Genomic DNA, 23,149 nt, shown 5'->3' with positions numbered 1-23,149 from the left:
TATAACACACAGAGATACTGGGTTTTCGGTCTTTATCCATCGTCCCGGTTTTCTTTTCTTTTTTTTTATGATAACTAAGAAAAACACTGGACCCAGTGATTGAGACTAGCTCTTTCTAGTGGACCCAACAGAATAGGTGTTTTTCCCTCACCTGAGGACGGAAACAGATCCAGTTTCCGAAACGTCGTGTTTTTATTTATCTTAAAAAAACAGGACGGTGAATAAAGTCCGAAAACCCAATACCTCTGTGAGCGACACTTTTATTTTCTAGTTAATGGTAAGTTACAAAATTCGAAATGGTAATTTGGTAGCCTCTAGAACTATAATGTACACTACTGATAAACTCATATCCGCATGCAGCAGCAAAGTTAATTTCTTAAAGTTCATTTAAATGATATTTACAAGTTCAATTCTTACCCCCATATAAATCAGCCTGCGCCATCATCATGCCCTACAAATAGCAACCCCTTAATATTATTCAGAGAAATAATCGTTGTTTATTTTGATAAACATAAAGAAACATACAAATACACGGGCAAAATGAAGAGTTCTCAGTTGTTAAAAGAAACAGGCGGAAGTAAAGGCTGTCCCGATGAAAGGTATCCAAAATAAAATAATTGTATCTCAGAAAGAATTCATTATACACATTTACGAGTTACACCACTACAAAGGGAAACTATCAGAGTTTTTTCTGAGTATATAAATTTCTCCATAAATTTCAATGTGGGCTTCCTTGGTGGCACAACAAATATCCAGGCTTGAAGCATGTTTGGTGTTACCATAGCCACAGCGTCCCTTATGCGGGCTTTCAGGTGTTGCAGCTCGTTGCTCTTAACCCGGTAGACAATGTTCTTCACATAACCCCACAAGAAATAATCCACTGGAGTTAAATCTGGCGACTTACGAGGCCAAGCGATTGGTCCACCTCTGCCAATTCATATCCCAGCCATCGCTCTGTCGACGTGATTCCTAACACGGTGGTAGAAATGTGGCGGCGTATGCGCGCAAGATGGGCATAAAAACGTTCAGAGTTTTCCTTTCCGATGACATAAACCGGATACGTGCATGACAATTAGTTTCCGAGATATACATTTTTATTTTGGATACCTTCCATCCGGACATCCGGTATAGACTGGATCCACGTGGATGAGGGGAGGGGAAGATGAGGGGCACTTGCGGACGCAGTAACGATCCTCCGGGTCCAGAAAAATCTGCCAATTTCTTGAATATTTAAATGACAACAAGTTACTCAAGAAGGTATAATCTCAGAGCAGTGCTTGGCAATGTGACATAAAGACAGCAACTTGACATAAAGATAGAAACGTAATAGAAAAGTGATAACAAGGTAACAATGGAAAACTGTAATGTGATACAAAGATAATGATGTGAAATAAAGATAGCAACGTGACATAAAGATATCTGTTCCTGTGTGTTTACACCGTATCGTCATGGGCAGTGTTGCCGACATTTTGGAGATATATACTATGGCCTCTGTGCTCTAGTGGTCAGAGTTCATGGCTACAGATCCAGAGGTCCTGGGTTCGATTCCCGGCGCTACAAGATTTTCTGAGAAGTAGTGGGCCTGGAACGGGGTCCACTCAGTCTCGTGAGGATAACTGAGCTTTTTCAAAGAAATAGTGGCTCCGGTCTAGAAAAACGAGATTAACTGTCTCACCCCCACTTTAGGGTGGGATGAGACCGAGTCCACTTCGTACGTCGGCCACTATTTGGCCTATTGTAATAGTCTCAGATGATGGATGATTGTGGAGCAGTCGGTGGAAGGAGAATTGGCAAGGGAAACCGAAGTACTAGCAGAAAACCTGCCTCAGTGCCAACATGGTCACCACATATCCCACATAATCTGACCTGGTATCGAACCCAGGCCGCCGTGGTGGGAAGCCGGAGACTAACCTCCTGAGCCATGGCATAATTTTATCCTATCCCATCTTTAATTTTTTAGCAGTAGAGATTTCAAAATTTGGCTGGCTGTATTACTAGGTTGGGTTCTATACATACAGAAAGTCATTCGCCCTGAAGACAGAGGCAGCACATACCTCCGAAACGCTGGGGCAGTGCCAACATCCACACAGTGTAACCACCACCCAAGAACTGAGCCTACATCAACAGTTTTAATCACCTTAAAGTCTAAAATCAGTAATAAATATAGCTCGCAGCAAGCAGCAACGGTGTGTCTAGTTGGTACCGGTAGCCAACAGACGACAGGGGAAGAGCGGTCTATTTCCGGAAGTCTGTACTGCACAGCAAAGTAACCGGGCTGGCCGTGGCGGAAACCAGACAAGTGTGACCAACGATGACTTCCGGTATCCAAGGTCACAAACAAGGTGAACTTTCATCCCATTCTTCGACCTCAACAAATTATTATGACAACCTCCAACAAATATAGTTTATACTTCACAGTCCAAGACAAGTTTATTTTAAGTCTACTTGGGCGAGGTTTGACCACTACGCTGCTTTCACAAGAAAGGAAGTTGTCCCACTTCGCTGCATTTTAATTCATTGACAGGAAGGAAAACCCCGTCAAGAAGTAGGTAAACCGAGAAAAGATATCACTGCTTTACGTAATACTTTCTATTCTGTAAATATGCTTCGGGCCCTTGACCTCGGGGGAACAAGAAAATAAGCACCGACGCCTTTGGAATAACAAGTTCATTAGAACAAAGAGACATGACTGCGGTGCCCAAGCTGCAACCCGAGGGCGAATCCATCTGCGGCCCCATATGAAGCATTTGGCTACGTTTCAGTAACTCTCAGTAAGAAGATACGGCATCGAATGGTCAATCAATAATGAACTGGCAAATATTTGGAGCCGAGATAGTGGTCTAGTGGTCAGAGTTCCTGGCTATAGATCCAGAGGTCCAGGGCTCGATTCTTGGCGCTACCAAGTTTTCTGAGAAGTAGTGAGTCTGGAACGTGGTCCACTCAGCCTCGTGAGAAACAGCGGCTCCGGTCTAGAAAACCGAGATTAACGGCCGTGGGAATCCGTTGCGCTGACCACGCGACCTCTAAGGCACTTCGCCGACAAGCGGAGGTCGCTCGGTCGGTATAGTTCGCTTGCGGACCTGCCACGGAGTTTGATTTGTTTGTTTGACAGCGCAGTCAGTATAGCGACCGGCTACGGGCTGGACGACCGAGGGGTCGGTGTTCGAGTTACGGTGGGGGTCAAGAATTTTCATTTCTCCATGTCGTCTAGACCGGCTCTTGGGTCGAGCCAACCTCCTATAAAATGGGTACCGGGCGTTCCTTCCCCAGGGACAAATAGGCAAGGGTGTGAAGCTGAGAACTCACCTCCATGTAGTGCCGAGGTGAAGAAAACGTGGATCTATACACCCACTCCTCCATACGCTTTCATAGCGTAGTGCTTAATTAGTTAAGTACAGAGACTTTACTTATTTTTTACCGTTTTATGAACAGTCGCATAAATGGCCATCACTTCGGGGCTCAACTTGGCGTCCAATGCAGGATGTTACCAAATTTTGTGAAATTGAGAAGACACACTGCTCTCAAAACTCCTCTAGGTAAAACAAATTCAAATTTAATTCGTAACGCTAGGATGGGAAGGCAAAAATGTTGTCATACGATACCAACTGTGCAAGTCTTCTTCATCCCGCGCTACAAAACATCTGATACCACGTCACTATTCCAGATAGGTTCACACACGCCCCGGGTTATGTCGACATGGTGAGGGTTAAAAAGACATATTTTCTCCACAACGTCCAAATTCTCAATATTATACATTTTCTCATTAATCGAATTTCGAATAGGTCATCAAAACTGTCTCGCAGTACAAAATATATAAAAGCAAGGCAAAGCTATCCCTGCACCAGGCCGTGGAGGCCCATGGGGTTGAGACGTCGAGGTTTGCACATTTTCTTGACAACCGGCTCACAGATGGCGGTGAGGCTGTCAGCCTTACGCGCAGGTCTCCCTTTATCCCCAGGAAGATTCATGGTACTCATTTTTGTTAGAGGCTGAGTCTGTAGAGCCAGTAAAATAAAAATATATATATATATATTTTCAACAATTACTTACTTACTTATGGAGCTGAGCCCTTCTGCAGCTACTCAAGGATTTCCCAGCTTTTATGGAACCCGAAGGTCCATTACCGTGTTCACAAGAGCCCTTCACTGGTCCCTATCCTGAGCCAGATCAATCAAACCCATACCATCCCATCCTATCTCTAAGATCCATCTTAATATTGTCCACCCAACTACGCCTTGGTCTCCCCACTGGTCTCTTTCCTTCTGGCTTTCCCACCAATATCTTACATTCATTCCTCATCTCCCCCATTCGTGCTACATGCCCTGGCCGCCTCATCCTCCTTTACTTGATCATTATAATTATACTTGGAGAAGAGTAAAAGTTATGAAGCTCCTCATTATGCAATTTTCTCCAACCTCCTGTCACTTCATCTCTCTTCGGTCCAAATATTTTCCTCAACACCCTGTTCTCAAACACGCTCAGTCTACGTTCCTCCCTTAATGTCAGAGACCAAGTTTCACCCCCATACATAACCACAGGCAAAAATTATAGTTTTGTACTTTTCAACGATTAGTGGAAATGTTTTCCCATGTGAGGTACGTTCCACATTTTTTGAAATGGAAGAATCTGTTATTTCTGATACCGTGGATTACTTAGTTACGTTGTCTATCAATACAACTGCCTTTGTTATACACAGAGTGTACGAGTCCTCCGTCCATGTTTATACAGAGTCGAGAGTCACAACATCGATGTTTAAGAAATGAAAATCGAGATGTATTAAATATGAAAAACATCACAGAACGCATTGTAAAGGTATGTGTTAATTCCCGCACGTCATGAAGACGTATTAACTCGCTGCTGGCTAATCACATTCCTCAATTTAGTTACTTTTTAAGAATTGTATAAAATGGTGACGTTTTATAACACGATAAAGCGAGTTATGGAGAAAGTTAGAGATTATCTTTACCGATATGCTTTTTTTCCATTAACTGACGTGACGAAACAATTTCTCAATTTACAATATCTTACACCCATATCAAGAAACAATTTCTATCGTAAGATTACGATAAGAATAGATCACAATTAAGCTCAATATCCAGCAGAAAATTTATTATCTGCCTTACAAGCCGTCATGCTCTGAAGGTCTTATCTTGATGTACAATTTAACAGTAGATTATTGCATTAACAGTTACCTGTAACACATTGTCACGATTTATGTGTGACTACAGACGGGGTATGGATTGATGAATGGATTTATTGACCACTTATACACACCATACGGAGCTGCAAGTAATTAGAGCGCTATCGCTGATTTACACGCTAAGTTTTCTCCAGCGTGCAGTGTCTTCACTAGTCGTTGCTTGGTAACAATGGAGATTCTTCAGCTTCCGTGGTAACACCGTTGTCCCCTGGTTAACACTCGACAACTGAACTACTTAATTATAGCCCCATTTTTTCTGTCTCTCTATTATAGAGGCGTGTTTATCGCACCGTTTCGTAGCAACGTCGCGGCGAGGAAACGTATTTACTGAGCCATTTCTCAGAAACGGTCGTCGATTAGAGTGTCACCGCTTACCAACGGATCTATACGTCACATTCGGCACAAGACTCGAAACAAAAACCACGAGAAAAGTCATTAGATCTTGCGAACTTCCTTTACTGCTGTTCGTCGCAAAAAAATGGACACAACCAAATGAGGACAATGAAGAAACCCAAGCAAGGAGCTTCATAATTTGAATTTGTAGGCACGTTTGTTGTCTATTTAACGATGTTGGCAATAACTCTAGTATACAGCTTCGAATGATTTGGTGATAATATTCAGCATTGGGTAATGAAGACGTATAGTGGAATGGAGGTATAGCTTACTAGACGGTGAGTGGTCAGCTTCACGTCCTTGCCGCTTATACCCCAGGGAAAAGAACTGTCCACCCCGTCAACGTTCCACGTGGGCCCAAGAGCCAGTGTGGACGCTGCGGAGTACAGAAAATCTCTCGCCCTTGCCGAGAGGCGTAGGGGGAAGTGGATGTATAGATCCACATTTTCTTGACCTCGGCAATAGTTAGTGGTGAGTGGTCAGCTTCACCCCCCGGCCGCTTTAACCCCGGGGAATGCTCCCAGTACCCATTAGAAAGGAGGCTGGGTAGGCCTCACAGCCGGTCTGGACTACGTGGAGAAAAGAAAATTCTTGACCCTACCGGAACTCGAACTCCGATCCCTCGGTCGTCCAAACCGTAGCCAGCCCGACTATGCTATCCCGGAGCCTTCTTACTTTGGGTAACTGAATGGTTCGTACATAAGAGAAAGGCAGAAATAAAACTGTTACGAAACCGTTCACAGGGAAACTCTTTCTGGGGATCAAATGTGAACGTTATACGACTCTTATCAGAGATAAGAAATGTGAATGCAGGCTATAAACTGGGAACGTGATGATGCCTTTGTTCCCCTTCTCAGTAAACAATGCTATGATACGTATAACTTCCAAGAAATAAGGCTTATAACGTTCATGAAACAAACAGTTCGCAAGATATTGAAATAAGGTACACCTACTTCAAAGAAAAACACTTTTCGTGGTAAATTACTGGCTTGACTTATCATGTGTTTAAGAAAAAATATATATTGCCTGGATAAACAGATTAAACAAATAAGGATGGCAACAAAACCTCTAAAACGTTAATCATTTAAAGCCCAGTGGTCTCTACACGTGCCACGTGTTTTTTTAACATACTATAACTTCAGATTCTGCCCACAGACTGGATTTGTGTGTTCCATATGGTTCTCACAATAAACAGCGGCTGTTTCCGTAAACAGCATTAACCGGTTGGGCTTTGTAGCGGAGACGTAATGCGTTTCCTGTGAGGCACGAACTGAGGTTTCTGCCCACATAGTGTATTTGTGTGTTCCGTATGGTTCTCACAATAAACAGCGGCCGTTTCCGTAAACAGCATTAACCGGTTGGGCTTTGTAGCGGAGACATGTGTTTCCTGTGGGGAACGGACTGAGTTCTCTGCCCACAGAGTGTGTATTTGTGTGTTCCATATGGTTCTCACAATAAACAGCGACTGTTCCCCTAAACAGCATTAACCGGTTGGGCTTTATAGAGGAGACGTAATGTTTCCTCTGAGTTACGGACTGAACTGTCATAAATAATTTTGGGGGAAAATACGCATTCTCCTCTGGCGTGGTGCATAACTCTTTAAAGCCAATTCGTCATTATAGGTATCACGTGCTTTAACATAAAAAACAAGTATATTCATGTATTTCATATGATTCTGAGAATAAACAGCAACTGCTTCCCTAAACTCTATCAACAGGTCACTGTAACAGCGATGTAGTTTGTTTCGTGTGAGGTACGAAATTAATTCGTGAATATTATTTAAAAGAAAACTTGTCCTACTAATTGAAGTCAAAAAGCAGCTGTACTAAAAACTGCAGCTAGTCTGCAGACAATTCCCGCTGTCTCTCACATTTTGCAAGAGAAAAGAACACGTTTCTGCATCATTCGTATATCCGTAACAAGTCTGTACATATGACTTAGGCTTGTGACTTGTTTCCTTTCTGGAGTGATCACACTGTATTGAGGTTGCCTTAGCATTAAATTGCTACTGTACTGCAGATTTACCCGGGGGTAAAGTGGCTGTGGCGTGAAGCTGACCACTCACCTCCCCCTCGCGCCGAGGTCAGGAATGGTGGAACTTTATCCCTGGAGAAAGAGCCCCCGGTACCCACTTAATAGGAGGTTGGGTGCACCCCAGAGCCGGTCTGGATGATTTGGAGAAGAGAAAATTCTTGACCCTACCGGGACTCGATCTCCGACCCCTCAGTCGTCCAGCCCGTAGCCAGTCGCTATACCGACTAACCTAACCTGGTTCTCCAAAAGTTGTTCCTGTGCTTAAGTAATTACGCATTACGCCATGAAGACGTATGGGGGAGTGGACGTACAGATCCACGTTTTCTTGACCTCAGCACTAGTTGGGAGTTAAGTGGTCCGCTTCACATTACATTAAACGCCAGATAAGGCGCACTGTCTTCATACAAACGACTCAACTGTAAAGGGATAGACATTTTACAATTCTTGCCCATCAACAAGATACATTCTAAGTTACAAAACTAATATAGATATACCATAAATCTTCGTAATTGGGCAAGACCACCATAAACAAACATTCCCCTATGTAATAGTTATATAAAGGAGCAGTTGCCTGCCTGTCTTTTGTGTTGATCCTCTGCACCTGACTACAAGCTGGTGGACGGCCTTGACAATCCACTGGAAATATCGATATATCTACCTGCCCAAGCAGTTAGATGCCCCCTTGGTAACCTGTGAAGTGCTCAACACAAATTCTTATAAGGGTTACTGCTAGTATGCTCCCGGTTAAGGACAACATGGCGGAGGCTCGTGCGCCTGACTACAACACGAACTCTCGTCACATATTACAACATATCCTCGATTTAAGGGATTAATATGGGGGGAGGCGTGTCCGACACCTTCCATTATCCGTTAAATCGAAATGTCCGTATTCCTCACAAACACGTGCGACGAATACTGCATATTTCTAATTTCTGAATAAATTCTAACGTTTGTTTTACACTCAATTTTGTCCTTTTATGTCCATGTGTATTAATTTTAAAGAAACTGTAAAAGATCCAAACACAGCACAACATAAATGGCCCCACTTCTGAACACGCACATGTCTGGGGGAGAACAAAAACCTTGGTCATGGATCTCGTGGAGACTGAAGCCAGGAATGACAGTGCTGGCGAGGACCAGCAACAATTTAACCAAAAACCAATCAATCTTTATACAGCTAAAACATGCGTGATGCTTTCGAACTAGGTAAATGACTTCAGTTAGGATGGCAGACGCAGGCTTCGCACCGCGGAGCCTCTGGTTCAATCCCGGGTAACTTCCTGTGAGATTCTTGGTGGACGAAGTGGCACCAGAGCGCATTTTCACTAGCTAATGGTACAACGGTAAAGCTGTCCTTGCGTTTAACTTATTAAGCACTACACCATGAAGGCATACGGGGGAGTGGATGTACAGATCCACATTTTCTTGACTTGGGCACTAGTTAGATTGAGTAGTCAGCTTCACGCCCCGGCCGCTTTAACCCGGAGAAAGAGCCACCCGGTACCCACCTGATAAGTGGCTGGGTGGACCCCAGAGCCAGTCTGGACGACGCTGAGAAGAGAAAATTCTTGACTCTACCGGGACTCGAACTACAACCCCTCGGTGGTCCAGCCCGTAACCAGTCGCTATACCGACCGCGCTATTTCGGCTCCTGAATTTTCACCAAGTCCGTTCCCTTTTCCCTTATCAACAACTACTCCAACATTGCTCCATACTCATTTGTCATCGTCTCCCACGGTATCCGACAGCTCTTACCGTATCTTCGGGTTTTAAGTCGCGAGTATCATCTCCGGCCCGTAGTCTGCAAATCGCAGTAGACAGTTCACTTCCCCCTTTCCAGGTTTTATAACAGCGCGGTCGGGTTTCCACCCCGTGATAAAAATGTGGAACTATCAGTTGTCTTTTTCGTAACTAAAAACATCAAATTTCTCACCCGACGAATATATATATTATTCTGATTCATAGTTTTTGCACGTGGCTCACAGATTTATAGGAAATTTGTGTGAAAAAGAAAATGGTGCGTTTGCAATGCAAACCTGCAAAACCTGACTCCTTACATGCTTCGCGTTAACGTTATCAGAGCTAGCTGCAACAAACAACTACGCTGTCCCACAACGACTGAAATAATCCTGACATGTGAATATAACAAAGTTGACTGAGGCACACCTAAAGCCTTAGATATTACTGTCTTCTGAGAAGCGATGCCGTGTAGTCTGGTGAGTATTTACCGTCCTCATTTCCAGACCGGGCCGATCACAGTGGCCGCACGGTCTAACGCATGAACCGTCTTCGCCCGCTCTAACACTGGGATCCTGGGTCCGAAACCCACCCAAGGCATGGATGTCTGTGTGCGTTTATTCTGTTTGTGCTGTCCTGTGTGCAGGTACGGCCTTAAAACGGGCTGATCCCCTGTCCAAGGAGTCCTTCCGAATGTGTATAGGATTAAGAAACTGAAAAAGCGGCCAAGGCCCAACATGTAGAGCCATCTTTAGACCGCATAATGATGGCACAACGTTCCTTCGAAATCGTCACCACACTATACGGCGTCACATCCCACAAGTTAATCTTCATAGTCACCGCCGTGAATTCTACAAATTTCACATCGGAAGTACTGGTCGAATCCACGCATGTGTATCCTCTATCACAACTTTATTTTATGGTTTCTTGTTATCTCCCGCTGAACTAGCCTAGTCTTATATCTTGAAATAGCTGGGTAAATCTGACAGGAGTTGTCCAGTGATTGATATTAGCTCTTTCTAAGGGGCCCAACTGAGTAGGCGTCTTCCTTCCTCAGCTGAAGACGGAAAAAAATCTACTTTCCGAAATGTCGTGTCTTCTATGTATTACCTAGAATTCCGGACGACGGAAAAAGTCCAAAAACCAAGTAATTCTGTGAACAACTCATATTCGTAACATGGAGCAGAGGTTCCCTCTGATGTGAACAAAATTTCAGCCGCCTATAACGTAAGAACAATTATACTTAAACGTGATAAGCAATTTTAAGAAGTAATTACAAACGAACCTTAACGGTATATCTGAAGTACTTTCCGTAGGAAACTTTACAGAACTATAAGGTTTATTTTGGACTCTATCCATCGTCTGGTATGTATAAGACAGAAAACCACAACGTTTCGGAGACTGGATCTGTCTCCGTCCTCAGGCGGATGGGGCAAGATAGACCTACTCAGTTGGGCCCGTTAGAAAGAGTCAGTCTCAATCACTGCAGACGATGGATAAAGTCCAAAATAAGGCTTATAGTTCTGTACAGAATACATCATCGTCAGAATCCTTTCAAGTCTAATAGGAAACTGTATGTTCGTAAGTTAAAACGGCCGCATTTTAGACTTATAACCCCAGTGTTCGGCGGCCCCTTACAGGGTTCCGGGACGCTGGAAGATGCTGCCAAAAAGCAAGAAGCTCCGAATTTCGCAGCTTCCATTCATATCATTTTAATCTTAATTTTAACTATCACTAAAACAAAACAGATATATACTCTGTCGTTAAGAGATAACGGTATGGACGATAAGACGTGTTTAGTTATAAATTCGGTGAAAATGTATTTATGATCATCAAGCAGTAACTGTTTTGGACTCGCAGTGCGCTCCTTATCTGCTCACCAACATCACGTGGTGATTACAGTGATGTCACTTTTCTGCTTGCGTTTAAAGCAAAACCAAGGTTTGCCACAGAACATCAGACAAACCGCCTTTACTTCATTTTGACACTTTGCTATCCTAGAGATGTTTATTTCATCCTTGTCAACATAACGCTAGTCTAGGACATGTTTCGACATATGTATGCCTTCTTCAGATCCGGTTATTTACAATTAATATATCACGTACTTAGTGTAAATTTACATGTATGTAAAGCTAGTGGAGCCATCGGTTAAAAAGGAAAAAGTAAAGCTATCCCTGTAACAGGCCGTGATGGCTCAAAGGGTTCTGAGACGTCGAGGCTCCCACATTTTCTAGACAATCGGTTCACAGCATCCACAGCGTGTTATTTACTATATTATATAATAGAGGGGGTTGCCTACCTACCTATTTATGGCTCTGCAGACCTTGGATGGGCCTTGGCCGCTTTTTCAGTATCTTGATCTTTTACACAGTCGGTAGGACTCCTTGGACGGGGGATCAGCCCGTCGCAAGGCCGCTAACTACACACAGGACAGCATAAGGAGAGAATAAAAACACATAGGCATTCGTTCCTCAAGTTGGATTCGAATCCACGATTCCAGTGTTTCAGAGAAGACAGTTGATGCCTTTGACCGCGCGGACACTGTGACTGGCACTCCAAATAAACGAAAAACATAATAAAATCAACAAACGTGTCTGTGTGCTGTGTCTACAGTATCTCTTGAGTATACATACATCCTTACCTGATCACTACAAAGTTACAGGTAAAGGTAAAATTGTCCCTGTGCTTAATTACCGTATTTACGCATGTATAGGCCGCACATTTTTTGCCAAAAATTCAAGAGGAAAACTGGGGTGATTCGAAATCACACTTCATTTAAAAAAAATTATATTCATAATTAGTAATACAGGGCGTAATACTCCTGAAATAATATTCCAAGAAAATTATTTTTCCTATAATTTCTGTCTGAAAATAGTGCTGCGGCCTATACATGCGTAAATACGGCATATTATGCCATGAAGACAAATGGGGAAATGGAGGTAACAGCTCCATCATTCTTGAACTCTGTACTAGATGGTGATTATTCAGCTTCAAGCCCCAGCCGCTTTAACCCCAGAGAAAGGGCCCTCGGCACCCATTGTACAGGAGGCTGATTGAGCTATCACGAATTTTCACATCAATAAGTTACTATATCCCATTTTGAACACAGGACGAAAACCACCGCCATACAGATTTCATTGAACACAAGGGACTTTTTTCTTCCGTAAGATTTTCTTCTGAAGGTACGAGGTGCCGTCAAAAATTGTTTAGACAATGATTAAATTTCAGTGAACTATAAACAAGCTGGGCTGGTCACGGTAGCCGAGCGGTCTAAGGCATGTAGTGTCTTCACTCGCTTGGGAACCGGGATCGTGGGTTCCAATCCCACTCAGGACATGGATGTTTAGTTTGTGTGTGCGCGTTTTTCTGTGTTTGTGTACAGGTAGAGGCCTTGCGACGGGCTTATCACCCGCCCAAGGAGTCCTACCGAACGTGTAAGATATAGAAAGACCGAAGTAAACGGAGAAGTTCATGGAGGTAGGCCTAGGCCCACTGGGGCTGTAGTGCCAAGGGGGAAAAAAAACGTAATGATGCCCCTGTGCTTAACTAATTACGCACTACGACATGAAGGTGTATGGGGGAGCGAATGTATAGATCCACATTTTCTTGACCTCGGCACTGGTTGGAGGTGAGTGGTCAGCTTCACGACCCTGCAACTTTACCCCGGGGGAAAGAGCCCCCGGTACCCACTGGATAGGAGGTTGGGTGGACCCCACAGCCAACATGAACGACGTGGAGAAGAGAAAATTCTTGACCCCACCGGGCCTCGAACTCCGATCCCTGGGCCATCCAGCCCGTAGCTAGTCACTATACCGACTGCGCTATCCCGACTCCTACAGTATTTGGTACAGAAAAATATATTTAAAAAAACACTTTAGAATTTTGTATTAATATTTCGTGTACTTCCTTTTTTGTTGAATGTGATTTTAACCAAAAATACATGGGGGGGGGGGGGAATATATCTGGCAGATTCTTGCTGGTTATTTGCCTTATAGTTAAACCCTCCAAAACCTTAGTAAACTTCTGCCCCACTATCCAGCGTCACATTCAAGAAGACAGTACTCTGGTTTAGTTTTGACAGTTTATAGAAAGAGATGGTCACGTGAGCAAAGCTTAGCCTGAAATGGCTGTATCTGGTGGAAACAAAGTCTGTGTGATAGACGCACAGTTTGAACTGTTAATAACCTTGCTAACATTAGGAGATTAACCAAGGTATTCTAATTAATCTGCTCTAATGAATTAAAAGAAAAGCTGCATTAAAATCGCTTCAATTATGTTCCTTGTCAACATAACAGTAAACATGTTCATAACCTCTTTTAACATGACCGCATAAGTAGCCTAAGGCTGTATAGCCCATTATATATGCATCAAGACATACAGGATCCGGCTTTCTTCAATTGCACGACCACGGCGCTTTCACTCGTACTTAAGGAAAATAATGTCATGACATTTGGGACAAATACTCCTTAACACTTCACGAAAACACTGTCATCTGGGACGTGAGGCCGTGTATTTACCGACGCTTCGGAGGGACCTGCTGCTTACTTCTTCAGACCCGAAGGCGCCACACCCCAGGCACAACTACGAGAATCTTAAACTTCAGATTACATCAGGCTGTTTAAAAATTTCTGAAACCTGTTTTGTTACAGTGGATGGGGAAACAAATTACAGAAAACTGTGGGCGCCTCGAGGATATTTTCCGGGGCGGAGTCAGTTCTCGAGGAGGGGGGGGGGAAATTGCTTACAAAAATACATTTACGCTGTTCAAGTCTATGGTAAAGGTGAAGTTTTCCCTGTGCTTAACTAATTAAGCAAGACGCCATGAAGGCGTATTGGGGAGTGGCTGTATAGATCCACATTTTCTTTACCTCGGCACTACTTGGAAGTGAAGGTCAGCTTCACGCCCCGGCCACTTTACCTCCGGGGAAAGAGCCCCCGTTACCCATTTAATAGGAGGCTGGGTAAGCCCCAGGATGTTAGAAAATTCTTGAGCAGTTGTACAACTGGCGGCTTCTCGAGAAGGGCTCAGCTCCATGGAGGTAATGTGCAATCGTGCGCATCTTTAATGCCAGTCATAATATCTTTGCCAGAAAAGTTGGTAACAATACGCTGATCGCTATAAAATTCGTAATTATAGCAACGTGGGCAAAATCGCCAACAATGGATAAACAAAAATTCAGCCACAGCCTGACTGAAAATTTAACATGTACATTATACCCCAATGACAGTATGTCAACGAAACCTCAACAAAACTCCGTCACTTCAAAAACCATACGGTCGACGGTCACAGCGAACATGCAGCTGTGGCTTAAGGACACGCTGGAGCAACCAACCAAATCTATGCCCTGTGCATATTATTATACACCTGAATTTCAACAGTGGTAAACTTTCATGCTGGCTGCCCTGTAACCCTGGCATCGATATGTAAAACACTCACTTGAGGTAGTAAACTTGGCCCTCCGGCGTCCTGGCCTGCGCCCAACCGGGTGGTAAGGGCCCCAATTCGTCGACGGGTGTGATGTCATAGCTCCTCTGTTTGAGGTGGCCATGCTGCTGCTGTTGAGCTGAAGCGTAAGTTTGTTGAAGCGATGCCGGCGAGCTGTGGGCCCGCGGGTGGTTCACCTGTAACCCACTGGCGCCAGATGCTGACGTTGTCGTTGTACCCCCTGGTCCTGCTCCAACAGAAGCCGTGCCGAAAGCAGAATCCGCTGAATTTTCACGACTGTGTGATATAGACGATACGGACGGAGATTTCGAACCAGTGGACGGAGGATTAAAGAAAGAATTTGGTAGTTTACGCATGCGTAATGGCACTTGTAATGGTCTCTTCGAATCAGGTTTTAAGACGCTGTCGAAAAGTGCTTGCAGATCTGAATCTGAATCTTCGTCTATTCGTACAACCAAGTTCCCTTTGTGTTGCTCAGAGTCCGGATTCAGCGCCATGATGAACCTGTGTTCGTTAAACAAATGTTAAGTTGTAAACACAACCTTCCCCCAGCACTTCTCTCGTTAATTTTATAAACGTAACAACAAACAAAACTCCCCCAACTCCCCAAACCCTAACATCCAAGACATCCGTCCCTCTCGTTCCGTACTCTCTCCGCGCACTGGCGGTTGTCGCACTGGTCTGGAATGCGAGCCTCACCACCTCAACACAACCTCAACGGAAATGATCCTCGGTGGAGATGTAGTCCCAGTGAAAAGTTCCGTATTCCAACACGAGCAGCACCAGCAGTTCACAAATACAAATAGTTCATAATGCCACCACTAGATGGACAGCGAAACTTTAGTACATACAACACGCTTCTCAATTTGATGATTGTTCAGTCATAGTTTTCCTCAGTTCCTCCAACTGAATTATGTGCAAAATCCGCATAAGTTACACCATTATCTTTCCCTTGCTATTGTCCCTCACTATTCGTATCCAAAGAACAAATAATATTTTCTCTACCTGCCATGTATCCCTGGTGGGTAAAATCCAACTCATTCATGCTGTATAAACGAAGAAGCCGCTTCCTCCATCGGATAGTCTGTACACACAATTGATTCTAGTTTTGGCTAACATTTCACAAAAATAATGGCTACATGTCGAAAAACATACTTTTCTGGGTTATCTCAGGTGTAACTTGTTAACATTAGTTGGAGAAAAAAACATTTCCAAGCTGTAACGAGAAATAACGTACACGTTTTATGTTCAGTGTAGAATTCCTGTAATGTCATGGATTTGAGATGATTAAACAAAGGATGACATGTCCTGGTTTCTGGGCCTTAAATCCAAGCTATGCATAGAAAGTAAACTTCAACTGTATAAGTGCACAATAAAACCCACATGGACATAAGGTATACAGCTATGGGGCTGTACAAAACCATCAGACACAAAAATAATTAAAAAATTTCAATCCAAACATTTGTACTCAGTAACCATTGGACCTTGGTATGTCTCCAACTTTACTATCCACAATGATCTGCAACTTCCATGTGTCACAGAAGAAATACATAGATTGTCAACACTCTACCATCAAAGCATACTCAAACACGATAACAGACTAGCTGTACAAATTAGCAACCCAGCAAATGTATGAAGACTGAGGAAACAGTTGCTGTCTGACCTACCACAACTAGCAGATGATGAAAATTAAAACCATCACCATTCCTCTACAGGGTCTCTCAGTATCAGCAGTGGATGCCTTCTCTACTCAAGACACCTACTTAGAACAAATCTACTTATTACTCTGTATTATCAAGAGCAGATTGTAAATTTGCTATGAATTAAAAAAAAACTTCGTTAATCAACAGTGGTCTTCCTAATACTCAAAGATCATCAGACTAGCTTATTTCTAACTGCAATTAAATAAAACTTCCTTTCACATTAATTCAGAAATATATGAGTAAACGGGTTGTGCTGCCCAAGTCTTTCATTCTGAAATCATAATTATTATAAGACTGCACTGAAGCATTTAAAATTCCTTCTGTCAAATCTGTTAAGTGTCCATACATGATTTCACACGATGTATATACTTCAGACTGTACTGTCAAATGAGTAATACAATGTTATGAGTGGTAGCCTGGAAGGGATGTGAAAGGGAGCAATGACCTATTTAAAGGTACTATCCTGGCAATTATGTATCAAGATGGGGAAAATAAGTTAGAATAACCATTCTCCCAGTTGAACAATGCCTCTCACATGAGAAAACAGGGAAACTGGACAAAAACAAGAGCAATGATTATGGGAGAAAAGACATCAATGAAGAAGGCTCTGCCATGAAAAGACTCACCCAGATGAATCTATCATTTGATGAAAATGATAACAACTTGAGAATTTATAACTAGCACAATTTTCTCTCTTTCACATATACAGAATGAACAATTTTTACTTTAAAAAACTGAATTTTTATTTTGACAATAATATACATATTGTTAATTAATCACACATTTTATTTCACTAGCAATCTTAACCTAACAGTGTCTCAAGATGTATAGCTGCTCATGTCCTTCAGTCCTGTACTTGACACTTCATATTAAACTAGTGGAAGAATTCAATGATGTTCAGTATTTATCAGTCATCACTATTTGCTACATGTATGCTAAATTTACATTGTTCCATCTTCTGCTAAAGCTGCTACCCCAGCAAGTGATCTTACAACATACCATTTTGGTCAATTAAGATCACATTATATTTATTTACACTTTCACTGACATAAACGAACTCATGTATAAGGTCATGGCATTTTCACGTTTTCAGTCATCAATTATTGTCATTAGGTGAGATTATGGTCTAGAAAAGTGATTATTTCTATCACCACTAGAACTTACAAGTTCAGGAGGACAATCAAATATTGTCAAGTCTATAAGGACTTTTGCATAACTTCACTCAAGGTAGTATAGAAACATTGCAGATACTTATTTTTACTAGGAATGTAGTAAAATGTACATATGTGGAACTCACAATCAATTAACATACATCTAGCAAATGTATCTAGACTAGATCTTATAGGAAAACAAAATATCTGTAGAACAGATAACAGATGTGCTTATTTTGGCATATTATGTCACTACATTGCAATAAAAACATTATCTAAAAATAATAAGGTAACATCTTTTGGCTTTTGGGCATACTGTATAAACTGATAACATTAAATACAAAGGATTCTTGAACGAAGGTTTGGAAATACACCCAGACATTTTAAACATGGCTCGTGTAATACACACAACATACCAAAATAATTTTCTCACATCTATGACACTAGATATTCTCAACTTCCAGGCCAGTTAATTTTCATATATAATTCAAAATGTAATTAATTAAAATAAGAGCAATAATTAAACAAACTTCCTTAGAGCTCAATGTTGATCTTTATGTTACAGAAATCAGAACATAAAAACAAACATACACCTATTAGGTATCTTTCTTTCCCTACAAAAGAAGGTGCCAGCACACCAATGTGACACAGTCAGAGGGTGGAATGATATCTAGTAAATAATAATTTTTAAAATACAAAAAATAAAAGGTGAATTATAAAAGTTCCAATTCACCAGAATGGCTCCATCCTGACTGCACAAATTTTTAATATGAATGCCATTATTGTATAGTTTTCAGTGTCGGAAATTTATTTCAAATTTGAATCTTTTTAAAATGGTACTAACAAGACTTAGGATTGTATGCCACTAGAGAAAATGAGCCCTAGACCTAGGGCAGAATTGTAAATTGGTATCTCATATCACAACTTAAGGAAAATGGAGACCTACAATACTGACTATTGAACCTTCTCCACTGAACAGCCTTTGAAAAATTGCCTCTTTATAATGCTTATATCATCCTGTCATGAGAAGCTTCTTATAAAATGCAACATAAACATTGCATCATATGAAGTAATATTGAATAGAAAGTTTTACTTTACTTGACAGTAAACTGCTCGTAGCTAAGGAATTTACAAACATTTTAATGAAACAAAGTGTAATACCATGACAGGAAATCAATTCAAAGTTCACTTAAATTTTGCCCTTATCCATTGCTAAGACCTTTCTTTGTGAACAAACTCATTCAAAAATTAAATTTCCACATAATCCTGCCATCTATTTATTGACAATGGATGTTTAACAAATATCTCTAACCTCTAAATGTGGCACAGTAACTAGCAACAAGCTCAGATTATATATAACCTTCATATTCAACATCCAGTTGAGTGGTCTTGCAAAATACTATCTTGTATCCTTACTGCCTGATTTGTGTGCTCAATGAAAGACCATACACATAACTCACAAATTATATGTAATGTATTCATCAGGGAGTTTCAGCCATATGTTGATTTAAATATAATTCCTGACTAATGTAACATTTAAATTTAGAGTCAGAAGAATTCAATACAGATTAATTAAGTGTACAGAGAACTGAAACTGTTCTACACTTGGTTGAAATATGAGCATTATTTTATGTAAATCATATCAACTGTTTTAATTTCTTAACTATTTCAATTTAAGTATGTCAGAACTACAGTAAACGAGAACTCTCATCAAGATACGAAAACCTATTTCTGAAAATAACATTTAACAAGAATTTTAAAATTATAAATACTATTCTAATAAATCATGAACTTTAAACAATATCATATTTGCTTACTTATGACTGTGAATGGCTTGCTGAGAAATACCAGTATAATCATGTATAGCACCACAATTGTTACAAATTCCCTAGTCAAATTCAGTCCTATTATGCTGGTAATTGTGCTAATCAGGCTCCAGTGAAAGGAAGCAGAAATAAGGAAAAATTTCTTTAAATTAAAAGGAAGTGTGCTCTACATTCAAATATTGCATTAGTTTCTATGTAACACATTCATTTAAATAGCTTAAAAAAATAAACACTATGTTTCCATTCATTTAATGTAGTTATTGCATTATTTCCAGTACAAAATTTCAGTAACATTTCCTAAAACTCAACACTTACTTATATTAAATGTGTTAACAATTCACGCTTAAAATAAACAACAAATTGTGTAAATTAGATATTTATTATAAACACACGAGTATTCCTCACTTCTGAATGAATCATCAATACGCAAGAACTACAAATGAATAAAGGCAAAGTTCCAGGTGCTGCACCTGTTACAATAATCACATTTCAATGACCTATATATGAATTTTGAGAAAGTAAAATATACTTTAAAATTTAAATACTTCAGGTCACATATACATGGCACTTAAATACAGGAATAAAGAAAAGGCAGGGAAACAACTTCACTTCAAAGTAATCATTATTTTCTCACCGTGCTTTGAAAAGCACTAGAAAAAATAAGTACAGGTAACAAAGAAATTTGGGGGGAAATATCAACATACATTTCGATATTCTTATCAAAGTACAGCTCTGCTTTCACCGTAACAATTCAACCTTTAGTTACTTTTATAACATATACTGAGCTGAACATCTACATAATTTATATTACAATGAAGCAAATTTCCAACTACACTCTAAATATCTATTTTTAATTTCAGTTTGTGCCAATCATCATGCAACACACGTGTAAAATGTATGTATTTCATTATCCTGTTTTGGGAAAGAACACAAATCTCAATGAATACATGCAGTGGAACATTAAATTATTCACTTTAAGCTTGGATGAAGGCACATCGTAAGATAGTGCAGTGCTTGTAATTAGAAAGGCAAAGAGAATAGTGACATCATTATTACTTCTTGCTTTTCTGCCCTGGTTTAGGACCTTTGCTTTGAGGAGACTGTGCTGCAGGCTTGCTAGCAGCTCCTTGATCTGGTGGTGCAGTCCCTACCCCTTTGTGACCACGTCGTTTGGGAGGTACAGGAGCTTGATCTGAGGGTGATGCCTCTGGTGTTGAGGGAGGAGATTCAGAAACTGATGGCTTTGATGGTACCGACTTTGGGGATTCTTCAGGTTTTGACTGTGCTGAAGGAGCAGAGCCCTCCTTTTCGCCAGTAGAAGATTTTGCTTCTGTTGCTTTTTTTGGAGCATCCTGAACAGGAGATGATTGTGTTTTTGATGGGGCTGTTGGAGCAGGACCTTCAGCTTTTGCAGGTGTAGGTGTCTTTGGAGGTTCCTTAGATTTTGATGAAGGTGCAGGAGATGGAGGTTCAGCTGGTGCAGGTTTTGAAGGTGGAGGAGCCGCTGTGGGTGCAGTTTCTGCTGGTGCAGAAGGCAACAGACCAGGAGATGGTGGAACAGGTGGACCAACCTTCTGGTCTGCAGTTGGTGTGGGTTCAGGATCTTGTTTCTCTATTACAGGACTAGTTTCTGAGAGGGTGGGTTTTGTTTTATCTATTGTTGTGGATGCCTGAACAGGAGCTGTTGGTTTTTGATGAATGTCTTCTGCTGCAGATTCAGAATGAGATTCTGTTTTGTCTGCAGGTGGGGATCCCTTTTGTTCCCTTTGTTTTACTTCTGTTTTCTCAGATGAAACAGGGGCTTGAGTTGAAGGTGAAGCCAGAACTGGTTTTGTTTCTACTGAATCAGGACTTGCAGGTGGTGTAGGAGGGAGGTGTTGCTGGACAGATGAGGGTTCCTTTTGTTCAACATGTTTGGTTACAGGAGTCGCAAGAGCCTCTTCTGTAGAAGCTGCCTGCTGAGGAACTGTAAGGTCTGCAGGAACCTCTTGTATAGGAGGTGGTTGTTGAGGTATAGGTGAAGCTACAGGACTCTGTTCTGGGGTGGAAACTGGAGGTACAGGAACAGATGAGCTCTCCTGAATGGGAGGCACCTGTGCAACTGAAAGGGTTGCAGGAACCTCTGATACTGGAGATGGTTCTGGGGTGGAAGCTAAAGGTAGAGAACCTGATGAACTCTCCTGAGTCAAAGGTACATGAACGAGTGTAGGGGTTACAGGAACTTCTGGTGTAGGAGATGGTTCTGGGATGGAAGCTGATGCACTCTCTTGTGCGGGAGGCGCCTGTGCATTTGAAGAGGTTACAGGAACCTCTGGTACTTGAGATGGTTCTGGGATGGAAGCCAGAGGTGCAGAAACAGCTGAAAGACTCTCTTGTGTTAGAGGCACCTGTGGGATAGAAGGGATTACAGGAACTTCTTGTAGAGAAGATGGCACTGGGGAGGATAAAGCCACAGAAGCTGGAGGATTCTCTTGAGTGGGAGATGGTTGTGATACAGGACTCTTCTGTGCAGGCAGTGTTTCCTGGGATGCAGATAGATCTTCAGTGGGTTTTGTTTCTGCTGGTATAGCAGATGGAATTCCTTGTGTAGGAACTGGTAGCTCTTTGCTTTCAGTTGATTTTGTTTCCTGTTCTGAAACATATACTGCTTCTGCCTGTACAGGAGATTCTGAAACCTGTACAGTTTGCGTGGCCGGGGCAGGTATTTGCGTGTCAGATAAAGGTTTTTCAGGCGTGGATCCCAGTGGAGGTGTTTCCAGTGGCGATACATCAACTGTAAGTGCTCTGTTGTCAGCTGTAGATGCGGTTACAGGTGGGGATGTGGGAGGTGTCGCCTCAGTTACTAATGGTGTGTGTGGGACAGTTTGTTCAACTTTAACCTGGTCACCTGGAGAGGGAGATGGTGTGGGTCCTTCAGGAGGAACTGAAGGTACAGAAGGTGCTGCAGATTTTGGTAGTGATGGTTCACTATCTTGTGTCATCAGAAGAGTAGGTTCTGTTGGTTTAGTTGCAGAGCTTGTAATTCCTGGTGTTTCATCAGCACCTGTTGAAGGAAGTGTAGTGGATTTTGGTTCTGCAAGTTCTGATAAAAGGGGGATTGGTTCTGGTATAGGCTTAATGGTTGGAACCTCTCCTGAAAGGAAACATAGCAAAACATCGTAATTTAATTATCTTCCTTTTTCAAATGAGGTGGTTCTATTTTTTTACCTCTAAAAGTTAATAGCAGTAAAATGTCTGGAATAAACTTCACCAACCGGAGTCTATTTTCAGGCAGTGGTGCACCCTGGGCAAAGTATATGGTCTTCTCCCCTCCCCTCTTAATTCCTGTTAAAGAACCTCACAATCTGATACCACTACACAATTTACTTATATTAACAGAAGTAAAAATGATAGGAAAACATTAAAAATATAATTTAAAAATTATCTTGCTTTGAGATTACTTTTTAAGAATATATTACTTGTGATTTTATACATTCAGAGAAGAAGTATGATATATTAATGTATCAACACAAAAAAGTATCTAGTGCTGTGTTTTGCATCCTTAGATTTTATATTCATACGCAGATCAAAATAACAGGCTGAAATAGCTATTAGAGACTTTTCAAATTTTGTAAATAGAAATATAAAATAATTATGACAGACTTATATGCCCTAAGACA

At 41.5% G+C, this 23,149-nt stretch overlaps 2 protein-coding genes across 6 annotated transcripts in view; both read right to left on the bottom strand.

Annotated features, from left to right (window-relative positions):
• Positions 1-15,517, bottom strand: part of LOC111872385 (transcriptional coactivator YAP1) — a 118,758-nt gene extending 103,241 nt beyond the window's left edge. For 2 of the 4 annotated variants that reach the window (XM_023866220.2, XM_023866218.2), the window contains exon 1: positions 14,802-15,517. In XM_023866220.2, the coding sequence (XP_023721988.1) occupies positions 14,802-15,307 (506 nt within the window). In that variant the 5' untranslated portion in view covers positions 15,308-15,517. The remainder of the gene's footprint in view (positions 1-14,801) is intronic. The other 2 variants (XM_023866217.2, XM_023866219.2) reach the window with 2 other exon arrangements.
• Positions 15,518-17,424: 1,907 nt separating this feature from the next.
• LOC111872379 (cell surface glycoprotein 1) overlaps positions 17,425-23,149 on the bottom strand; it is a 67,966-nt gene continuing 62,241 nt past the window's right edge. For both annotated transcript variants that reach the window (XM_023866199.2, XM_023866200.2), the window contains one exon: positions 17,425-22,623. In XM_023866199.2, the coding sequence (XP_023721967.1) occupies positions 20,543-22,623 (2,081 nt within the window). In that variant the 3' untranslated portion in view covers positions 17,425-20,542. The remainder of the gene's footprint in view (positions 22,624-23,149) is intronic.

The sequence above is a fragment of the Cryptotermes secundus genome, unplaced genomic scaffold (assembly GCF_002891405.2).
Source record: "Cryptotermes secundus unplaced genomic scaffold, Csec_1.0 scaffold247, whole genome shotgun sequence".
NCBI lineage: Eukaryota > Metazoa > Arthropoda > Insecta > Blattodea > Kalotermitidae > Cryptotermes > Cryptotermes secundus.
Note: the sequence above shows the minus strand (reverse complement) of the source record. Positions and strands in the feature narration are given on the sequence as shown.